Source organism: Scophthalmus maximus, chromosome 12 (assembly GCF_022379125.1).
Source record: "Scophthalmus maximus strain ysfricsl-2021 chromosome 12, ASM2237912v1, whole genome shotgun sequence".
NCBI classification, from domain to species: domain Eukaryota; kingdom Metazoa; phylum Chordata; class Actinopteri; order Pleuronectiformes; family Scophthalmidae; genus Scophthalmus; species Scophthalmus maximus.
In genome coordinates this window covers 9,657,501-9,677,500 of record NC_061526.1, presented here as the reverse complement: position 1 = coordinate 9,677,500, position 20,000 = coordinate 9,657,501, and the positions used below count along the sequence as shown (strand labels likewise).

Genomic DNA, 20,000 nt, shown 5'->3' with positions numbered 1-20,000 from the left:
ACTGTATATAAGGACGATCAGTGACTGTATATAAAGACGATCACTGACTGTATATAAAGAGGATCACTGACTGTATATAAAGACCATCACTGACTGTATATAAAGAGGATCACTGACTGTATATAAAGACCATCACTGACTGTATATAAGACCATCACTGACTGTATATAAGACCATCACTGACTGTATATAAGACCATCACTGACTGTATATAAAGACAATCACTGACTGTATATAAGGACGATCAGTGACTGTATATAAAGACGATCACTGACTGTATATAAAGACCATCACTGACTGTATATAAAGACGATCACTGACTGTATATGAAGACGATCACTGACTGTATATGAAGACGATCACTGACTGTATATAAAGACGATCACTGACTGTATATAAAGACGATCACTGACTGTATATAAGACCATCACTGACTGTATATGAAGACGATCACTGACTGTATATAAAGACGATCACTGACTGTATATAAAGACGATCACTGACTGTATATAAGACCATCACTGACTGTATATAAAGACAATCACTGACTGTATATAAAGACGATCACTGACTGTATATAAAGACGATCAAAAACATCAGTGTGATAAGAACTGAAATTGACAGAAATCATCTTTGAAAACATTTAGGGGGGATGGGGCTTATGATACAGAGGCCCGCCACCAGGGGGCGATCAGATGATTTGGCTCCACTCTAGAGGAGCCGTCACGTCGTCCATCTTTAGTCACAATCTGAGCTAAACACTACAGCTTCATGTGCTAACTCACCATTCCATTGATGAGCACTAGCATTGGGCACTAACAGGTGGAACTGAGAGACTTTGTTCCAGACGGGATGTTTGACGTCATGGAGGACACACACACACACACACACACACACGCCTGCCATAATGAAGCAGATGATTCTGTCTCTCGTGTTATCTGTTGAGTCGTGTCGCCTAATAACACCAGAGCAGAATCCAAACAACATGCAGCTAAAAATACACACACACACACACACACACACACACACACATAGCTGAGATGCCTGCTGAGAACTGCTTTAGCCACACAGGCTAACTTTAGAGAGCCTCTAAAATTGCCTGCAACGTTGCTTCCATAAAGTTGCTTATTATTCTGCTCGATGTGACTAAACGCTATGTGGGCCAAAAGTATGCGGACACGTTGCTGCTGCTGGTCGAGCTGCAGCTCACAACAATCTGATGTTGTCGTTGGTCGCAAACAAAGACGTGAGGCCAAACTTTGGGACAGAGACGGAACAGAAGATTAAGATTCTCCACCAGATAAACAGGAAGACGTCAGTCAGTCGAACAACAACAGCAACAACTCAATGAAGCTGCACCAAATCTCACACACTCAAGAGAATCAGTCCACGAAATGTGTCTGATGGTTTTCATCTAGATCCATGAATAATTCTCCGTGGAACCAGTGAAAATATTAAATAACGTTCCATCTCACAACGGTAAAACATCCCTGGCTCCGCCCCCTTTCCCAAAATCCACACCTCCAACAAGTTCACTGGAAAACTGTTCAGGACGTTTTTAATCCTGCTGACAAACAAACAAACAGACAAACAAAAGGAAAGGGGCGTCGCCTCCTCCGTCCACACTGACAGAAAACACACGTCACGTGACCATTCAGGTGTAAACAGGAAGTAGATTGTCTGCTCTGCAGTTGGTTGCTTCAGTTACAGAAAATACTACGATCAAGGAACAGCGATGGTGGAAAGTCAGAGCGACGACGCCGACGAGGTGAAACTGTTCCTGGACAGGAAGTGTTAGCGACGCTTTACGAACCAATCAGAGAAGAGAAGGTGTGGGCGTCATCGTCCGTCTGAAACACAAACCTCGTCAAACGAAAGCGGCAGCGTTTCCACCAAAACTCTGACGCCAGGCGTAACCATGGCAACACTGATGAGTTTTACTGGGTAAAAGTGGCATGTGTGGGCGGAGCCTGGGTGAACTCCGTAGACAGTGACGTCACGAGGACCCATGTTGAACACCTGGATGAAGGTGAGTGAGTGACAAGAACACAGTGACCCTGTGACGTCACGTTACGTCACATCAAGTTACCGGGGGGATGACTCACCTCTAACCTGGGGGGGGGGGGGGGGGGGGGGGGCCGTGAGTCTCGTGGAGGCCACGCGCGGACCCGTTCACACCGACCCCATGAAACCAACCGACCGACGAGGAGTGGACGCGGTCCTGGTCCTGGTCCTGGTCCGGGCCTGTCGGTACCGGGACACAGACGGTCAGAGGGTGGGGGCGCTGCTGTGTCCCACACGCGTGCGCGCGCACACACACACACACGTTCAGAAAAGTTTGAACTCCACTCACTTCGTCTCCTCCGTGAACCGGCGGCGGCTCGCTCCCGACTTCCCCCGGGGCCTGTGACGTCGCCTGTCCGGTGACTTCCCCGGTGACTTCCCCGGTGACTTCCCCGGCGGGAGGAGAGTTGCGGCCCGCTGCTCGGCGGCGGGGCGGCCGCTCGGTCGAACTCTGTTAATCCGGTTTCTTGGCGTTTCCCCCGCGGCCGCTCCGGGGGGGGGGAGGGGGGGGGGGGGGGCACCGGTACAGCGGGTGTTAACGGGAAGTTTTAACGGAAAAAAGCCCGGAGGAACAGGGGCGAGGGGCAGAGAGGCTGGCCGGTGGCCTGGCCGCGCGGCGGACGAGTGCGTGTGAGAGCGGGCGCGTCCCCGCGACGGAGGAGCGCAGCCAGTCAGCGGCCGCTGGGCCCGCGCCGCTCGGCCCCGCCCCTCCGGAGGGGTCCAGAGCTGGGACACAGACAGAGGTCTCACTCCGAGCGACATTCACTCTCAAGACAGAGGACATTAATAAATCACATTTCTCTCCTCACGTCTCTCATGTTTGACTGAGGGAATCACAATTAGGGTTTTATTGTATTTATAGAATTTAGAACTCAATCGTATCTTTCAACTTTGTTCTCATAACTTTGAATGAACAGATTTTAAACATCATCCTTATCATAACTTCCACTGACTGTCTCATAAGTTCTGACTCAGTACATTACCTCATCACTTAATTTGACCTTTTATTTCATGGTTTTAATTTTCACTTTGAATATAAATACTTTGGGTGGAAATAGAGAAAATGTTCTTTCTTGAATGTATAAGTAAATAAGTAATTATGAAAATAACTTGCCGATGACATTATCTAGGATAATCAGATCTTTCATTAAAACTTGTGAATATTTGATATCACACCTTGTTTGTTCATCAACCATTTTTTTTCATTTTGCCATAAAAGTGCAATTTTGCCACAAAAAATGTGAATTGATTATTTCAAATGAGGTCTCGTCGCCTGGATTGTGTGAACAACGTGGAATTTAAAAAAAGGCCCAAATTTGCCATATGAAGCCATATGTTTTGGTGATCGTCAAGGTAACGCAATATGATGTTTGAACCGTCCAAGGTTTGTACCGTCACATCCATCACTGAGCAGCTGACGTCACCTCAGTGACGGTTCAGAACTTCACTTCATACATTTTCATATGCAGTCTATACGTGCACTGACAGAGCAACAGAGTGGATCATCTCATAGAAGAACTTAAAAGATCTTCGAGGCGTGACCCCCGCCCCCCCCCCCCCCCCCCCATCTGGCGTGATGCCTCATTGGAACCAGAGACCAGATGTTAAAGGAGCAGTCTGTCTGTTGGGGCCCATGATGAATCAGCTGCTTTTATTTTGACAGTCACAACGCGACTGTGTGTGAACAGAGACAGGCCCAAAGAAGTTAAACCTGCTCATACCGGTGGGTCTGAAACCACCTCTCTCTGTGTGTGTGTGTGTGTGTGTGTGTGTGTGTGTGTGTGTGTGTGTCTTTACAACAAAAGAGGGTGGGGTCAGGAAACACCTGGAGGTCAGGAAGCACACACACAAAAGAACCATAACATAAATGTCTGTCTCCATCTTGATGGTGAGGATCGTTGTTGTGTGTGTGTGTGTGTGTGTGTGTGTGTGTGTGTGTGTGTGTGAGAGTGAGTTTTGACTGTGTCTCTCAGGAATGACCCTGATTTCCTCCTGTGATGTAATGAAACACAAAAGGGATGGGGGGAGGTCAGAGGTCAGAGGTCAGAAATCAGGCCCACATGCTAAGATCTTACAGGAAATACCCACAATTCACAGCGCTGCCAAAGTAACACGGTGTGTGTGTGTGTGTGTGTGTGTGTGTGTGTGTGTGTGTGTGTGTGTGAGAGTGAGTTTTGACTGTGTCTCTCAGGAATGACCCTGATTTCCTCCTGTGATGTAATGAAACACAAAAGGGATGGGGGGAGGTCAGAGGTCAGAGGTCAGAAATCAGGCTCACATGCTAAGATCTTACAGGAAATACCCACAATTCACAGCGCTGCCAAAGTAACACGGTGTGTGTGTGTGTGTGTGTGTGTGTGTATGTGTGTTCTGCCACTCTGCTGGACACCACTAAACATTACAGCTCAAATTAAACCGCTGCTGCTGAAGGTATAAACAACTAATAAGTGATTTTTTTTAGCCTACACAATATTTCAGCATTTAGAATCCATACATAAATATACGTAGTAACGGGTTTATAATAAGTGTTTATTAAATGACCTAATTGGAGCCTGCTGAAACAAACATAATAATATAATTGTATTAAATATGTCTTCATAGGAGAAGCCTGAAGACCTCGGCAACCAAATCTCAGAGAAGTGGAAGAAAAAGGATGGACTGATGCAAATTACGAGTAATTTGAAAATGATGGAATAACGGAAATTAGCTTTTCAACCTTGTTATGTTTTTATAAGACAATTCAATGTCGCAACCGTCGCCTCTTTTTTGACTGTATTGTTGTCAGATTGATTTTCTACAGTGGCTTTCACCACTGCTGTACAGTTACTGAGAATGGTGCATTTGTTGCGGACTACTTTCAGCGGTGGACTCACTCTGCAGAGCACAATGATAAAGTTCCACGTGAGATGTTCCAGGTGTTTCCTCAGGTGTCAGAACTCTTCTCCATCTTGACCTTCTGGTGTCTGCGGACCTACCCGTGCTGGACAACACTGAGCTGCGAACTCTCGTCAAGTTGTCTCTGAAGGACTTGGTGGCGTAGTAGTACAGCAGTGGGTTGACCACACAGTTTGATGCCGCCAGACACAGTGTCACCACCACTACCTGCTGCAGCGCCGACTGGACGTCACACCTCCACCCGCCGTACAAAGCATGAAGGTGCAGCGTTCGAAACAAGTGATAGGGCAGGAAACAGAACAGGAATGTCACGGTCACCATGGTAACCAGGTGCACAGAACGCCGCCTTTTACTACGCAAAATGCCGCTGGACTCGTTGCTGCGGACGTCGGATTTGGCCATCAGGTGATGTATGATACTGCTGTAGCAGATGATGAGTGTGATGAACGGCAGGAGGAAGCCAACAGCCAATCCCACGTAGTTTAAGATCAGCATAAGCCCCAAAGAGGACGGATTGGACGGCTCAAAGCAATGACGCAACCCCGACCTGAGAGAGAGAGAAGAAACATCCTCCGACTTCACTTCATCTGTAATTATTTCAACTTCCAGCCAAACGAACACTCTTCAGGGTGGGTTGTGACCACTCCTTCAAATATTATTATTGTTTTTATTTGATAAAAATAGATTTAATAAATAATTCCCTGTGACTGATACATTCTAGAAAATCCAATCGTTTTTCCTGATATTTTTTAAACTTGATCTCTCTTTGTCTAAAATATGCATCGTCCATCTTTATGTACAGTAATTGCTCGTCTTCATACACAAAAAGCATGAGCGTTACATATATTCAATATTACATTTTGAAAATACTATGAAACTTTAGAAAAAGGTAATGAAAATAAAACATGAAATAAAGTTTTTAAAAATCTAAAAAGATTTAGTGAAGCATTTTAAGTTATAGAAAATTAAAATACAATAAATACAAAAAAAAAGTCAATAAAAAGAATGATTTTGTCTTTGGTCAGTCTCACCTGGTTGACACCCCTTCGAACGAGAAGGGAGAACAGCACGCGGCCACAAACGCCCAGATTCCCAGACAGACCAATAGGGTTCGAGTGGGCGTGGCCAGAGCGCTGTGGTGGAGGGGGCGGGACACGGCGAGCCAGCGGAGTAAGCTCAGTAGAGTGAGGAAGAGGATGCTGAGGGAGGAAGAGCAGAACTTCAGAGATTTGATTTCAGATTCGGTGACAAATTGATGGAAACGTGTTTGTGTGTGTGTGTGTGTGTGTTACCTGGTGTACAGGTTGACGTAGAAGCCGTAGCCGCACACTCGGCACAGCCAATCAGGAAAGTCCCACACTCCATTGTTGAAGTAATAAGCCAATCGCAGCGGCAGGGTGAGGGAGAAGCTGCTGTCTGATAGGGCGAGGTTCATCATGACCACGACGGAGGTGGAGCATCTGGAGGGGAAACGCGAAGACAGAGTTGGAGCGGACATGCGGATTTTCACATTTCTTTAATCGCTTAGTTCGTGAACCACACTCGTACGTCGGCTCTTTTTTCCGTTGTGAAATAAAACGAACCCCGGAGTCACAAAAAAAGAAACATCCGTCAGTTTCCAGTAATCGTATGTTGGCAAAGCTTTGAGGAGGATTTTGGAGGCGAAGCGACAAAACCTGAGGCTGAAATGAAGAATTGATTCTCTCAAAATGAAAAAGTCTCAGGAGAAACGCTGCAGGGCGTCGTCCTCTCCGATCCTCGTCCTCTCCGATCCTCGTCCTCGTCCTCTCCGATCCTCGTCCTCTCCGATCCTCGTCCTCTCCGATCCTCGTCCTCGTCCTCTCCGATCCTCGTCCTCTCCGATCCTCGTCCTCTCCGATCCTCGTCCTCTCCGATCCTCGTCCTCGTCCTCTCCGATCCTCGTCCTCGTCCTCTCCGATCCTCGTCCTCTCCGATCCTCGTCCTCGTCCTCTCCGATCCTCGTCCTCGTCCTCTCCGATCCTCGTCCTCTCCGATCCTCGTCCTCGTCCTCTCCGATCCTCGTCCTCTCCGATCCTCGTCCTCTCCGATCCTCGTCCTATCCGATCCTCGTCCTCGTCGTCCTCTCCGATCCTCGTCCTCGTCCTCTCCGATCCTCGTCCTCTCCGATCCTCGTCCTCGTTGTCCTCTCCAATCCTCGCCCTCGTCGTCCTCTCCGATCCTCGTCCTCGTCCTCTCCGATCCTCGTCCTCGTCCTCGTCCTCGTCCTCTCCGATCCTCGTCCTCGTCCTCTCCGATCCTCATCCTCTCCGATCCTCGTCCTTTCCGATTCCTCGTCCTCTCCGATCCTCGTCCTCGTCGTCCTCTCCGATCCTCGTCCTCGTCCTCGTCCTCGTCCTCTCCGATCCTCGTCCTCTCCGATCCTCGTCCTCGTCCTCGTCCTCGTCCTCTCCGATCCTCGTCCTCGTTGTCCTCTCCAATCCTCGCCCTCGTCGTCCTCTCCGATCCTCGTCCTCGTCCTCGTCCTCTCCGATCCTCGTCCTCTCCGATCCTCGTCCTTTCCGATTCCTCGTCCTCTCCGATCCTCATCCTCGTCCTCTCCGATCCTCGTCCTCTCCGATTCCTCGTCCTCTCCGATCCTCGTCCTCTCCGATCCTCGTCCTCGTCCGGTCAGTCCTCACCGTGACTCCACCGTCCTCTGCTGTGTCCTGTTCACACGCCATCTCCTTTTTTGGAACTGTTGTTTTTGAGAAGTTTTGTTTTTTCCAACTCCAGGGTCAGAGGACAGATTTATTGGTACAACTGCGCCTCCTGGTGTCAGAACCAAGAAGTGACTGAGCTACAACTCACGAGGACACAATGAATTTACACTTGACTGCACATGGAGCTCCAAAACACAGAGACACACCTTTTGACAGACAAATAAAAATCCTTGGTTACTCTGGGGATAATCAACAATAAGGTTATGTTTCATATTCATGTGTTTTATATTCACGCGAAGGTGACGACTTCACAGAGCAGCAGAAAGAAAAAGCAGGTTCCCGTGAATCAGATGATGTTTAACACGTGATGCAAACTGAGAGACTCAGTTCAGAATCTGCACAAATATAAAACTATCTCCAGATGTTTGTTGTTGTTCTTTGTCTACAGCGCACGAGAGTGAAGGTTGGACTTGAGTTGGTTTGTTGCTCGGATGCAGAAGGCTGAGAACGACTGGACGTCACGTGGAGAGAGACGCGTGTTTGTGTGAGTGTTCACATGTTCAGACCTGCGGCGGCGGCACTGCAGCAGGAAAACCACCAGCGCTCCAGTGTTGCAGGCGAAGGCGACGGGAAACACCAGCAGGTATGTGAAGGAGTAGGCACGGTACTTGAACGTTTTGTTGTCATGCGTACAGTTCACCAGCTCCTCCGCCGCCGACATGTTGGAGCCGCGGGCGATGGGAGTGGTGAGAAGTTGTTCTACAAAGAAAACAAACACATCAATATACAAATGATCTCAAATACATGACGACGTCAGAGTCTGTGTCGTGTCGTCGTGGTATCAAGGTCACTGATCGTCTTCATATACAGTCCCTGATCGTCTGTATCTACAGTAACTGATCGTCTTTATATACAGTAACTGATCGTCTTTATATACAGTCAGTGATCGTCTTTATATACAGTCACTGATCGTCTTTATATACAGTCACTGATCGTCTTTATATACAGTCACTGATCGTCTTCATATACAGTCAGTGATCTTCTTTATATACAGTCACTGATCGTCTTTATATACAGTCAGTGATCGTCTTCATATACAGTCAGTGATCGTCTTCATATACAGTCAGTGATCGTCTGTATATACAGTCAGTGATCTTCTTTATATACAGTCACTGATCGTCTTTATATACAGTCAGTGATCGTCTTCATATACAGTCACTGATCGTCTAATATACAGTCACTGATCGTCTTTATATACAGTCACTGATCGTCTAATATACAGTCGCTGATCTTCTTTATATACAGTCACTGATCGTCTTTATATACAGTCAGTGATCTTCTTTATATACAGTCACTGATCGTCTTTATATGCAGTCAGTGATCTTCTTTATATACAGTCAGTGATCGTCTTTATATACAGTCAGTGATCCTCTTTATATACAGTCAGTGATGGTCTTTATATACAGTCAGTGATGGTCTTTATATACAGTCTCTGATCGTCTGCATATACAGTCAGTGATCGTCTGTATATACAGTAACGGATCGTCTTTATATACAGTCAGTGATCGTCTTTATATACAGTAACTGATCGTCTTCATATACAGTCACTGATCGTCTGTATATACAGTAACTGATCGTCTTTATATACAGTAACTGATCGTCTTTATATACAGTCAGTGATCGTCTTTATATACAGTAACTGATCGTCTTCATATACAGTCAGTGATCGTCTTCAGTCAGTGATCGTCTTTATATACAGTCTCTGATCGTCTTTATATACAGTCACTGATCGTCTTTATATACAGTCAGTGATCTTCTTTATATACAGTCACTGATCGTCTTCATATACAGTCAGTGATCGTCTTCATATACAGTCAGTGATCGTCTGTATATACAGTCAGTGATCTTCTTTATATACAGTCACTGATCGTCTTCATATACAGTCACTGATCGTCTTCATATACAGTCACTGATCGTCTAATATACAGTCGCTGATCGTCTTTATATACAGTCACTGATCGTCTTTATATACAGTCACTGATCTTCTTTATATACAGTCACTGATCGTCTTTATATACAGTCAGTGATCTTCTTTATATACAGTCACTGATCGTCTTTATATACAGTCAGTGATCCTCTTTATATACAGTCAGTGATGGTCTTTATATACAGTCAGTGATCCTCATTATATACAGTCAGTGATCGTCTTCATATACAGTCAGTGATCGTCTTTATATACAGTCAGTGATCGTCTTCATATACAGTCACTGATCGTCTAATATACAGTCGCTGATCGTCTTTATATACAGTCACTGATCGTCTTTATATACAGTCAGTGATCTTCTTTATATACAGTCACTGATCGTCTTCATATACAGTCAGTGATCGTCTTCATATACAGTCAGTGATCGTCTGTATATACAGTCAGTGATCTTCTTTATATACAGTCACTGATCGTCTTTATATACAGTCACTGATCGTCTTCATATACAGTCACTGATCGTCTAATATACAGTCGCTGATCGTCTTTATATACAGTCACTGATCGTCTTTATATACAGTCACTGATCTTCTTTATATACAGTCACTGATCGTCTTTATATACAGTCAGTGATCTTCTTTATATACAGTCACTGATCGTCTTTATATACAGTCAGTGATCCTCTTTATATACAGTCAGTGATGGTCTTTATATACAGTCAGTGATCCTCATTATATACAGTCAGTGATCGTCTTCATATACAGTCAGTGATCGTCTTTATATACAGTCAGTGATCGTCTTCATATACAGTCACTGATCGTCTAATATACAGTCGCTGATCGTCTTTATATACAGTCACTGATCGTCTTTATATACAGTCACTGATCTTCTTTATATACAGTCACTGATCGTCTTTATATACAGTCAGTGATCTTCTTTATATACAGTCACTGATCATCTTTATATACAGTCACTGATCGTCTTCATATACAGTCACTGATCGTCTTTATATACAGTCAGTGATCGTCTTTATATACAGTCTCTGATCGTCTTTAAATACAGTCACTGATCGTCTTTATATACAGTCAGTGATCCTCTTTATATACAGTCAGTGATGGTCTTTATATACAGTCAGTGATCGTCTTTATATACAGTCTCTGATCGTCTTCATATACAGTCATTGATCGTCTTTATATACAGTCACTGATCGTCTTTATATACAGTCAGTGATCGTCTTCATATACAGTCACTGATCGTCTTCATATACAGTCAGTGATCTTCTTTATATACAGTCACTGATCGTCTTCATATACAGTCAGTGATCGTCTTTATATACAGTCAGTGATCGTCTTCATATACAGTCAGTGATCGTCTTTATATACAGTCAGTGATCGTCTTCATATACAGTCAGTGATCGTCTTCATATACAGTCACTGATCGTCTTCATATACAGTCACTGATCGTCTTCATATACAGTCAGTGATCGTCTTCATATACAGTCAGTGATCGTCTTCATATACAGTCACTGATCGTCTTCATATACAGTCGCTGATCGTCTTCATATACAGTCACTGATCGTCTTCATATACAGTCGCTGATCGTCTTTATATACAGTCACTGATCGTCTTTATATACAGTCAGTGATCGTCTTCATATACAGTCACTGATCGTCTTCATATACAGTCACTGATCGTCTTCATATACAGTCAGTGATCGTCTTCATATACAGTCAGTGATCGTCTTCATATACAGTCAGTGATCGTCTTCATATACAGTCAGTGATCGTCTTCATATACAGTCAGTGATCGTCTTCATATACAGTCAGTGATCGTCTTCATATACAGTCACTGATCGTCTTCATATACAGTCACTGATCGTCTTCATATACAGTCAGTGATCGTCTTCATATACAGTCACTGATCGTCTTTATATACAGTCACTGATCGTCTTCATATACAGTCACTGATCGTCTTCATATACAGTCACTGATCGTCTTTATATACAGTCACTGATCGTCTTTATATACAGTCACTGATCGTCTTCATATACAGTCACTGATCGTCTTCATATACAGTCACTGATCGTCTTTATATACAGTCACTGATCGTCTTTATATACAGTCAGTGATCTTCTTTATATACAGTCAGTGATCGTCTTCATATACAGTCAGTGATCGTCTTCATATACAGTCAGTGATCGTCTTCATATACAGTCAGTAATCGTCTTTATATACAGTCACTGATCGTCTTTATAGACGTCAGAGCTGTTATTCCAGTTTCAGCAGCTCTTGCCTCCTGTAACCTTCAGAAATGCTTCCAGGTTTCTGTTGTTCACCGTCTTTTTCTTAAACGTTTTCATTCTCCCAGAAAACCATTTGAGTCTGAATCCACCAAGTGGTAACTCACCGGTCATCCTGTCAGCTTCACCTCTGTTGTTCCTCCCTTCCGTCTCTCCGTCCGTCCATGTGAGTGTTTCCCCGAGCGTTGTCTCTGTGAACGTGTCTGGATGTGTTGGTTCACACCCTCACGTGTGAGCGGCAGGCAGACGGCGAGCGCACTCGGGGGTTCAAACACACAACACTTCAATTCTCCCTGTGACACATTTTCCTGGAATTATCAAGTTTCCTTAGAATATCTTTGACCTCGAGTTCAACCAAAGCGCCAAGAGAGACGATGAGACGAGTTCCGTCTGAGGAGACACCTGAACGGACTCAGTGGACAACTCATTATTGTAGGTTCATACATATTTTGAATAGTTTGTACAAAATGTGAGCCTCTTTGTTCCTGCTCCATTTCCACGTCTCCTTCTCTGATGAACACATCCTCCTCTTCTGGCGTCAAGCCGACCGGCGGCGAGCGTCCAGTTCTGTGTGTTTCAGGGCAACAGGACGTGCTTTGTGACTGGACGGTTCCTGCTCAAATCTGCATCCAACGTCTGTGGCGTCGGGGTGAGAGGAGCAGACTCCGATCACTCCGCTGTGGAAATCTGGGAATCGTTGTCCGGGAGACATTGTGCGACCTTCAGAAATCACTGTTCAACTTTTAAAGATGAACGTGCGTGAACGTCGTCCACGTGGAGACGGAAGTCGACAGGTGAACCTGTTTGTCCTGATGGTTTGTGGACACCACAGGTTCTTTCCACCACTGCCACCTAGTGGACAAAAGAAGTTATTTTCGTTGTTTAAATATTAAGTTTAATCCATATACTGTTCACGGTTTTGACAATGTTTTAACTTGTTAAACTAAAAAAACTTGAATATTTTTGTGATTTTTTTCACCTTGCTTTCATGTTATGTCATCTATTTATATCTTTTTATACAGATGTGACCTGAAAACCGTATTATTGTTGGAGTGCTGATTTTAATTGTCTGTGATTTATATACTTTTGTGAAAGCTCTTTGTGAAGTTACTTCTAAAAGGTACTATATTATTATTATTATTATTATTATTATTATTATTATAATTATTATTATTATTATGTGTCATATTTGAACTCCTCCCACTCTGATACAGAGTCAACAGTGGAGTGACTTGTGTAACTGGACACATGAAGTGTTTTTTGAAGAGTTTCTCGGTGACAGAGAAAAATCATATTTAATCTGTAGGATAAAAAAAAAAAAGGAAGTCAAAAAAAGAAGGTCAAAGCGCTACACGGAAGTCGTCACAAACCCCGTGACCGTGAACGTCCCGGTCAGAGACAGAAGAGCTCGTCCTTCACCGCAGATGGGTCGCTCGGGGTTCGCGCTCCTGTGCGCGTTCACGCTGCCGCTCCTCGGCGTCCGCTCCGCGGTCACAGGTGAGTCTGACAGGTCGGTGCGCGCGCGGAGCACGTGGCGGCAGGTGACGAGCACGTGGCGGCAGGTGACGAGCACGTGGCGGCAGCAGAACTCCATCACTTTCACTTTCACTTCCGCGACAGCGAGCCGAGCTTTTGGTTTTCTTCTCGTCGGTGAATCGTTTACATAAACCGTGAATTAACGGGAATCTGATGGGAAGACTAATAATAACAATAATAATAATTAGACTTAGAATACTCATGATAATAATAATACAAATTAGACTTAGAATACTAATGATAATAATAATAATTACAATTCATTTAAAAAAAGAGCAATAAGAATCATCAATCATCAACATCAGAGACTGTATAGTATGAGGGTTTTCTTCTTCTTTGACTATGTTATGAATGTGAATAATTGGTGTAAATGCAGTTTATAGCTGCTAAAGTTGTACAGTAATTATTTGCAGTTGAATAAGGGGTGGGAATTAATAATCTCTGGTTTCAGCCCTATGATGATCCACAGCACACTGTATTTCCAATTTGTGAAAGTAAATTGCGATTCAAATATCAGACGCGTTCTCTCCTGGCTCACGGTTTTTCCACCTGTTAAGGCTCACCACCTGGCTCACCACCTGGCTCACCACCACCTGGCTCACCACCTGGCTCACCACCTGGCTCACCACCACCTGGCTCACCACCTGGCTCACCACCACCTGGCTCACCACCTGGCTCACCACCACCTGGCTCACCACCTGGCTCACCACCACCTGGCTCACCACCTGGCTCACCACCACCTGGCAAAACTGGAAGGGTCTTTGCAGTTGCCGGTCAAGATGCCGTCCTGTGGCCTCAGCACGTCCTCCCACGTCACAGGAGCACGTCCTCCCGCGTCACGGTGGAGTGGTCACGGGTGGATCTGCCGTCCGCATTGGTGGTTTACATTTCCCGCAACGGAGAAGAGCTCGTGAAGGACAAGGACGCGGCGTACCAAGGGAGGACGTCTGCAACCGGGGACGGGTCTCTGAAGCTGCTCAGGGTCACACGGCGGGACAGCGGCACCTACATGTGAGTGACGGCATGATGTCGTATGGTTTCGTCCACGGTCAGTTTTATTTCCTGCTGCTAGAAAAACTTTGTTCTAATGTGGGTTGAAAACAGTCAAGAGCAAAGTCACATGTTGAGTCATGACTTCCTGTTCGTCGTCCCGATACAGGTGCAAAGTTTTTAGATCCTCAACGATGGAAGACAAAGTGAACGTCTCTCTGGTTGTTGGTAAGGTTTCTTCTCATTGCTCCAGTAGACACATGAAAAAAATGAAAAACAGAAACAGAAATAGAAAAAAACACCAAAACAGAAACCAGGAAATAAACACTATTAAGATGAAACAGAAACAAAAACCAAAGACGTTGATGTTTGTGAGAACAAAACTTTGACCAAACTGCTGCGATAGAAAAAAGTCAGAGGACGACCAGCGTCATTACAGTGTCTCCTTAAGGAGCTGAGTGAATTCCACAGCAGTTACTCTGTCAGTCATTGAGAACAATGCAGTGGAAAGGTCAACCTCATGGTGGTGCTGATCCCCAACATCAGTAGGACTCATCCTCCAGGGACCATGAATGTCTGTAAAGGGATTCGATCTCCATCGTACTGAAAAAGCCATGACGCGTGATGCTCCGTCTCCAGGTGAGGTGTCCGACGTCAACGTGACATTGCAGCGGACTTCGTCCAACCAGCTGCTGGTTCACTGCGAGTCCAGCGGCTGGAGCCCAAAGCCGCTGGTTTCTCTGCTGAACGCCAACGGGGACGTCCTCCCCGCTCAGAGGGAGTTCTCGGTGGGACCGGACCAGCTCTACTCTGTTGGGGCTCACCTGGAGGTGGAAGCAGACAAAGGTAACTCCACACTAATCTCCACAGGAAACGACGCTCGACTCTTCGACCAACCAATAAATTCTGGATATTAAAGTTCAAGTGTATGTTGAATACTTGGATCCTTTTTGGGGGTTGATCCTCACGATGCAGATGTAAGTTTGAACATTTCTTATCCTCCTCGTCGTAACAGGAAGTGGAACCCTGACCTGTCGAGTGCAGATACCCGGGAGCAGCCTGGCGAAGGAGCAAACGATTCATGTCACAGGTTCGTCAGACGGTTTATTCTGCCTAAGGTTTGGTGGGTGTGCCTCGTCGAGGATCGATTCTGTTCCACAGCGGCTGTTTGTCGTTTGCAGATCAATTTCGTCCTGTGGAGGCGTGTCCTGAATGTTGGATCTATGCTGTGCTGCCAATCGTCTTCATCATCGCCACGGTGACCGTCCTCCTGCTCGGTTATCATGTTAACAAGGACAAGCTCAAGAAGTGGCGATCTGCGCTGTGGTCTCTGAAGGGTCGGTCTCTCACAACTGTTGTAGTTCCTTTAGATTCACAAAAGTGCAATAACATCTGTCTGTCACACGATACCTCGATATCAAGCTGAGAAAATGAATTTCAAAGTGAAAGTCGACCCTCGTTCAGCTGCTCCACGATGAGCGAGATCTGACTTCCTGTCTCTTTTTATCTCGTTGCAGCTTTCTACTGTAGAGGCAGAGCTGGTGAGACTGAGTCGTGTTTCTCTTTTGTTTCACATTTCACTCCACAGACAAGTGACTCACAAAGCCAATACGAGTCGGACCGATTGGGGTTTTTGGGGCCGATGCAGAAATTATGTAGAAAAAGACGAAAAAGTTCCGATACCAAAAAATCAGCCGATGTATAGATTTAAAAAATTGTCAACGATTCCAAGATGTCGTTATCAAACCTAATGAGAAAGACATTTAATTGGGGCTTATGTGTGTGTGTGCGTGTGTGTGTGTGTGTGTGTGTGTGTGTGTGTGTGACTGTTTGGTGGCGTTTCCTTTGGCGCAGATCAACAAGCATTACCACGCAGTGAAAGTCAACCAGCACAGCAGGGACCATGTGGACCAGGGAGTCACCTTCTTGATCCAGCTCCTCAAGACCATGTGGAGGTCAAACATTCTCCGTCTGGTGGTAGCTTGTTTTTCTGTGTCTTTAGATTTTAACTTTCCTTTTTTGAACCATATTACAAGAAATGAGATGTGACTAATGCTGCCGTTTTATCTTTTTAGAGAAAGCGTTAGCAAGTGATGACAGATACAAAGGTAAGAAACTGTTCTCAGTGGGTTTCATGAAATCACTGCGGTGGAGGTGAGGGCCTGATGGCGTCGCTCTGTTTCAGTGTACGGAGACGTCCTCCTGGTGGAAACTACAGGCGCTTCGGATTTAACAGTGGATGCAAACAAAAACCAACTGATCGTCGCCGGTGAGTTCACACGAGGAAGATTAGACATATACTGTATTTATATATATCGATATATATATATACATAAGTACCACAATCTTTTTGTGATTAGGTTAAATACAGAGTCAATGCAGAGTCGTGTGTGAAGACTCGCGTCATTCGCTTCACCCAACTCGAGCGAACGATCCACGCGTGATGGGATGTCGCGAGAAGCCAATTAGCGTCCGTCCACGTCCAAGAGAGAACGGGCATCAACGTTCTCCGACCTACAATTCAGAAAATCATACCAGTTAATTCAGTTTTATTTGTATTGCGCCAAATCACAAGGTGGCTCAACACATGGATCCAGATTGAGATGGACTCAGCGGTCGACAGCCTGTCCCACCTGTCATCCGCTCTTCTGCTCAGAGTGTTTGTTGTCTCAGTCCTTTGTCCCGACTCTAGTCTCAGGTCAACTTCTGTCTGGAGTCGCTGCTTCTGAGGAGCTGGCGAGGAGTGACCTGGCGGAGATGGCCAAGTACAAGAGGGATATCGTCAGTGTGGGACAGTCGTACGTAGAACAGCAACTCAAACCTGGTTCAACGGGAAAAGTCTTTTGTCTCTTGTGTCTTGTAGCTTGTTGTCCGTCTCTCTGTGGTGCTTTTGCAGACTCAGTGTCCACCCTGCCCTCATCGCCGCCATCATCTCCAGACAGTCTCGGGCTGGAACCAGCCTGAAACCAGGAGGCTTTGGAAAGACAGACCCCAACTGCTTCGGCCTCATGCAGGTGTGTGTGTGTGTGTGTGTGTGTGTGTGTGTGTGTGTGTGTGTGTGCGTGTTGGTTTGGCCTGTAGAACATCAGAGTTCTGTACGTTATACATGTTTCTATAAGTATAAACATGTCATGGGTTACATACTGTAGTCTGAGCAAATGAAGATGGAGCCACTGATGGAAGTTACTGTGTTGTGTGTGTGTGTGTGTGTGTGTGTGTGTGTGTGTGTGTGTGTGACTGTTTGGTGGCGTTTCCTTTGGCGCAGATCAACAAGCATTACCACGCAGTGAAAGGCAACCCGCACAGCAGGGACCATGTGGACCAGGGAGTCACCTTCTTGATCCAGCTCCTCAAGACCATGCGGAGGAAGAAGCCCAACTGGACCCCGGAGCAGCAGCTGAAAGGTGAAAACATGGACGACTCCTCTGATGTCTGAACATCAGTTCATCTTCACGTATCCAAACATGATCTTCACTGTGTTCCAGGAGCGTTGGGCTGCTACATCTCAGGTGAGGAAAAAATCATCCCGTTGGCTCGTCCCGAGGAGGTGGACGGCGAGACGCCGCGCGGGGACTTCCCCAGCGACGTGGTCGCCAGAGCTCACTGGTTCGCCCGCAACGGCTACTGAGAGTCGGCTCATGTCAGATTTTGGGGTTAAACTAAAGAAGGGTTGAAAGCAGAGCAGCTGGGTTGAAGGTTATATATATATACTGTATATATATATATATACAGTATATATATATGTACATGTATCTGACTCTACATGTCGCACCAGCGTCACGGAGAACCCCCCATGTGGTTGCTAAGTGGACCATGTTCACACGGTAGACATCTTCCTCTGCTTCCTGACTGAGCAGCAGTTCCAGAGTAGAACAACACATTTGATAGCTCATGAGCTGCTATGAGAGAACAGCGAACGTCAGCGTTCAACCAGTTTGGTCGATGCTAGCTACCATTCAGATAGCTAGCATCAATAGCATTTAAAAAGATAGTATGAGAGACAGTGAGAGTGACATCAGAGGAAACTGTCCGCCATGTGAATATGGTCAATAGTGATTATAATTGAATACTCATACTTTAATATAGTGTTACAGATAAATGTTAAATAATTGTTGAATGAACCAAAGAGATTGTGCCTGTATGTGAAAAAGGAATTAATTCACGTTGCTGAAACGTTGAGATGAGAGTTAATGACCTTTCATTTTTTTCTTTCTTTTTGTTTAAAAATGTGTGAATTTGTCTTTAAAATCCCATATTTTACATATATACTGTATGGAAGGAAGGAAACGTTTCACCATGAAGCCATGAAAAAACATGATACTGGAGGATAAGTGATTTTCCTTCTGATGGTTCTACTGTTTTACGAGATGCGCTGCAGTTAACAATGGAGCATAATTACATATTGATTTTCCAGACGCCGAAGGAAAAGGACTGAATGTTTGCTCAGTGACATCTCACAGTGAATATGTTATGTACCATATGTGTCTGTATAGTTAGACCGACAACACTGTTTCCAGTACACACACACACACACACACACACACACACACACACACACAGTACAAACAGTATATGAGCTGAAAACACAAGTGCTACTGAAACTTTTTCTTTCCTCCGTCTTGTTACGTCAGTGTTTTCTGATTTGTCTTTGTGCCGAACGTGTGTTCTCAGTACTGGACCACGGCACTGTGTTATGAACGTTGTGACTTGACAGACAATAAAGTGCCTTTATGAACCTGAAGTGAGACAGTGTCCTGCTCTGTCCAGAACATCACCACTACGAACCAGTCTCTGGAGGGAAGTCAACTGGGAAAAAAATAAAAACAAAATAAGAGAGGAAACTTCCAGTCTGAAGATTCTCATGTCAATGTCATGGATAATTCTTTAAAACACCCTTCTCAAAGATTTATTACAAAACAAAAATCACAAAACTGAAGATGTAATACGAGTAGTGTGTAAGTATTTGATCACATGAGGAAAGATGCCATCTTGGACTTTGCTGAATAATAGTTTTGTCTATGAAAACTACGATCATTCAATTTAAAAGAAAGAAATGCACATTTTCCACGACTCGACGCGATGAACACAAAGTGTCCGTCCATCTCTTTCATCCACTCAACATTAATAATATCTGAGGACACTGCTCGGCCAATCACAACCAAGGGGCCAGAACTAAATGTGTTTTATCAAATAATTAACTCTGCAGTAGCTGAACTGTGGCACCGGATTATTTATTCATCGTTGTTTGAAAGAACCAATCATCTGCTCCGGTGGTTTAAAAGACGTGAGTGACAAACAAAGGAACACAGGGTGAAAAAGCTCATGCGTTGGCCGGGAATCGAACCCGGGTCAACTGCTTGGAAGGCAGCTATGCTAACCACTATACCACCAACGCCTTGATGGGACGGGGAGACGCCATGTTGGATTTTATACCTCATCGGTCCACGACTGCTTTTGATGATATGTACATGATTGTATTTGACGTCACTGGTCAAACTGACACTTACGTTGCTGCCAAAGCTATTTTCTAGCATTGACGCATTTATGCTAACCGG

The 20,000-nt window shown here is 45.1% G+C and overlaps 3 protein-coding genes and 1 non-coding gene across 9 annotated transcripts in view; 1 reads left to right on the top strand and 3 right to left on the bottom strand.

Annotated features, from left to right (window-relative positions):
- Window positions 1-2,797, bottom strand: part of kif1c (kinesin family member 1C) — a 23,156-nt gene extending 20,359 nt beyond the window's left edge. Inside the window, exons 1-2 of the mRNA XM_047336217.1 lie at window positions 2,354-2,797; window positions 2,106-2,244 (exon numbers count right to left, since the gene is read on the bottom strand). The gene's annotated coding sequence lies outside the window, so the exon portion shown is untranslated. The remainder of the gene's footprint in view (window positions 1-2,105; window positions 2,245-2,353) is intronic.
- A 1,775-nt stretch (window positions 2,798-4,572) lies between these two features.
- Window positions 4,573-12,469, bottom strand: LOC118320195 (cysteinyl leukotriene receptor 1). 3 transcript variants are annotated; one of them, XM_035650882.2, is made up of 5 exons: window positions 12,027-12,469; window positions 8,207-8,399; window positions 6,252-6,419; window positions 5,991-6,158; window positions 4,573-5,506 (listed from the first exon to the last, which is right to left on the bottom strand). In XM_035650882.2, the coding sequence occupies exons 1-5, from the start codon at window positions 12,031-12,033 to the stop codon at window positions 4,888-4,890; spliced, it is 1,155 nt and encodes a 384-aa protein (XP_035506775.2). In that variant the 5' UTR covers window positions 12,034-12,469; the 3' UTR covers window positions 4,573-4,887. The 3 variants fall into 3 exon arrangements, with proteins under 3 accessions (XP_035506775.2, XP_035506776.2, XP_035506777.2); XM_035650883.2 differs by lacking the exon at window positions 8,207-8,399; XM_035650884.2 differs by lacking the exons at window positions 8,207-8,399; window positions 12,027-12,469 and adding an exon at window positions 6,508-6,810.
- A 792-nt stretch (window positions 12,470-13,261) lies between these two features.
- Window positions 13,262-19,186, top strand: LOC118319988. Of its 4 annotated transcripts, none has more exons than XM_035650773.2 (14): window positions 13,262-13,416; window positions 14,013-14,466; window positions 14,615-14,673; window positions 15,085-15,291; window positions 15,461-15,535; window positions 15,627-15,782; window positions 15,963-15,986; window positions 16,300-16,419; window positions 16,521-16,553; window positions 16,631-16,714; window positions 17,138-17,243; window positions 17,342-17,459; window positions 17,711-17,849; window positions 17,931-19,186. In XM_035650773.2, the coding sequence occupies exons 1-14, from the start codon at window positions 13,344-13,346 to the stop codon at window positions 18,071-18,073; spliced, it is 1,791 nt and encodes a 596-aa protein (XP_035506666.2). In that variant the 5' UTR covers window positions 13,262-13,343; the 3' UTR covers window positions 18,074-19,186. The 4 variants fall into 4 exon arrangements, with proteins under 4 accessions (XP_035506666.2, XP_035506660.2, XP_035506685.2 ...); XM_035650767.2 differs by having other exon boundaries at window positions 16,300-16,422; XM_035650792.2 differs by lacking the exon at window positions 15,963-15,986.
- Window positions 19,187-19,768: 582 nt separating this feature from the next.
- trnag-ucc lies at window positions 19,769-19,840 on the bottom strand. Its single transcript has one exon. It is a non-coding gene; the product is annotated as a tRNA-Gly (tRNA).
- Between the last annotated feature and the right edge of the window lie 160 nt (window positions 19,841-20,000).

Excerpts from the sequence above, each read along its gene's own strand:
- LOC118320195 (XM_035650882.2), bottom strand. Across the intron at positions 6,159-6,251 it reads TACGTCAACCTGTACACCAG|CATCCTCTTCCTCACTCTAC; the intron begins GTAACACACACA and ends TTCCTCCCTCAG. Across the intron at positions 5,507-5,990 it reads TTCGAAGGGGTGTCAACCAG|GTCGGGGTTGCGTCATTGCT; the intron begins GTGAGACTGACC and ends TCTCTCTCTCAG.
- LOC118319988 (XM_035650767.2), top strand. The coding sequence starts at position 13,344 with ATGGGTCGCTCGGGGTTCGCGCTCCTGTGCGCGTTCACGCTGCCGCTC. Across the intron at positions 15,292-15,460 it reads GGAGGTGGAAGCAGACAAAG|GAAGTGGAACCCTGACCTGT; the intron begins GTAACTCCACAC and ends TCGTCGTAACAG. Across the intron at positions 17,244-17,341 it reads ATCGTCAGTGTGGGACAGTC|ACTCAGTGTCCACCCTGCCC; the intron begins GTACGTAGAACA and ends GTGCTTTTGCAG.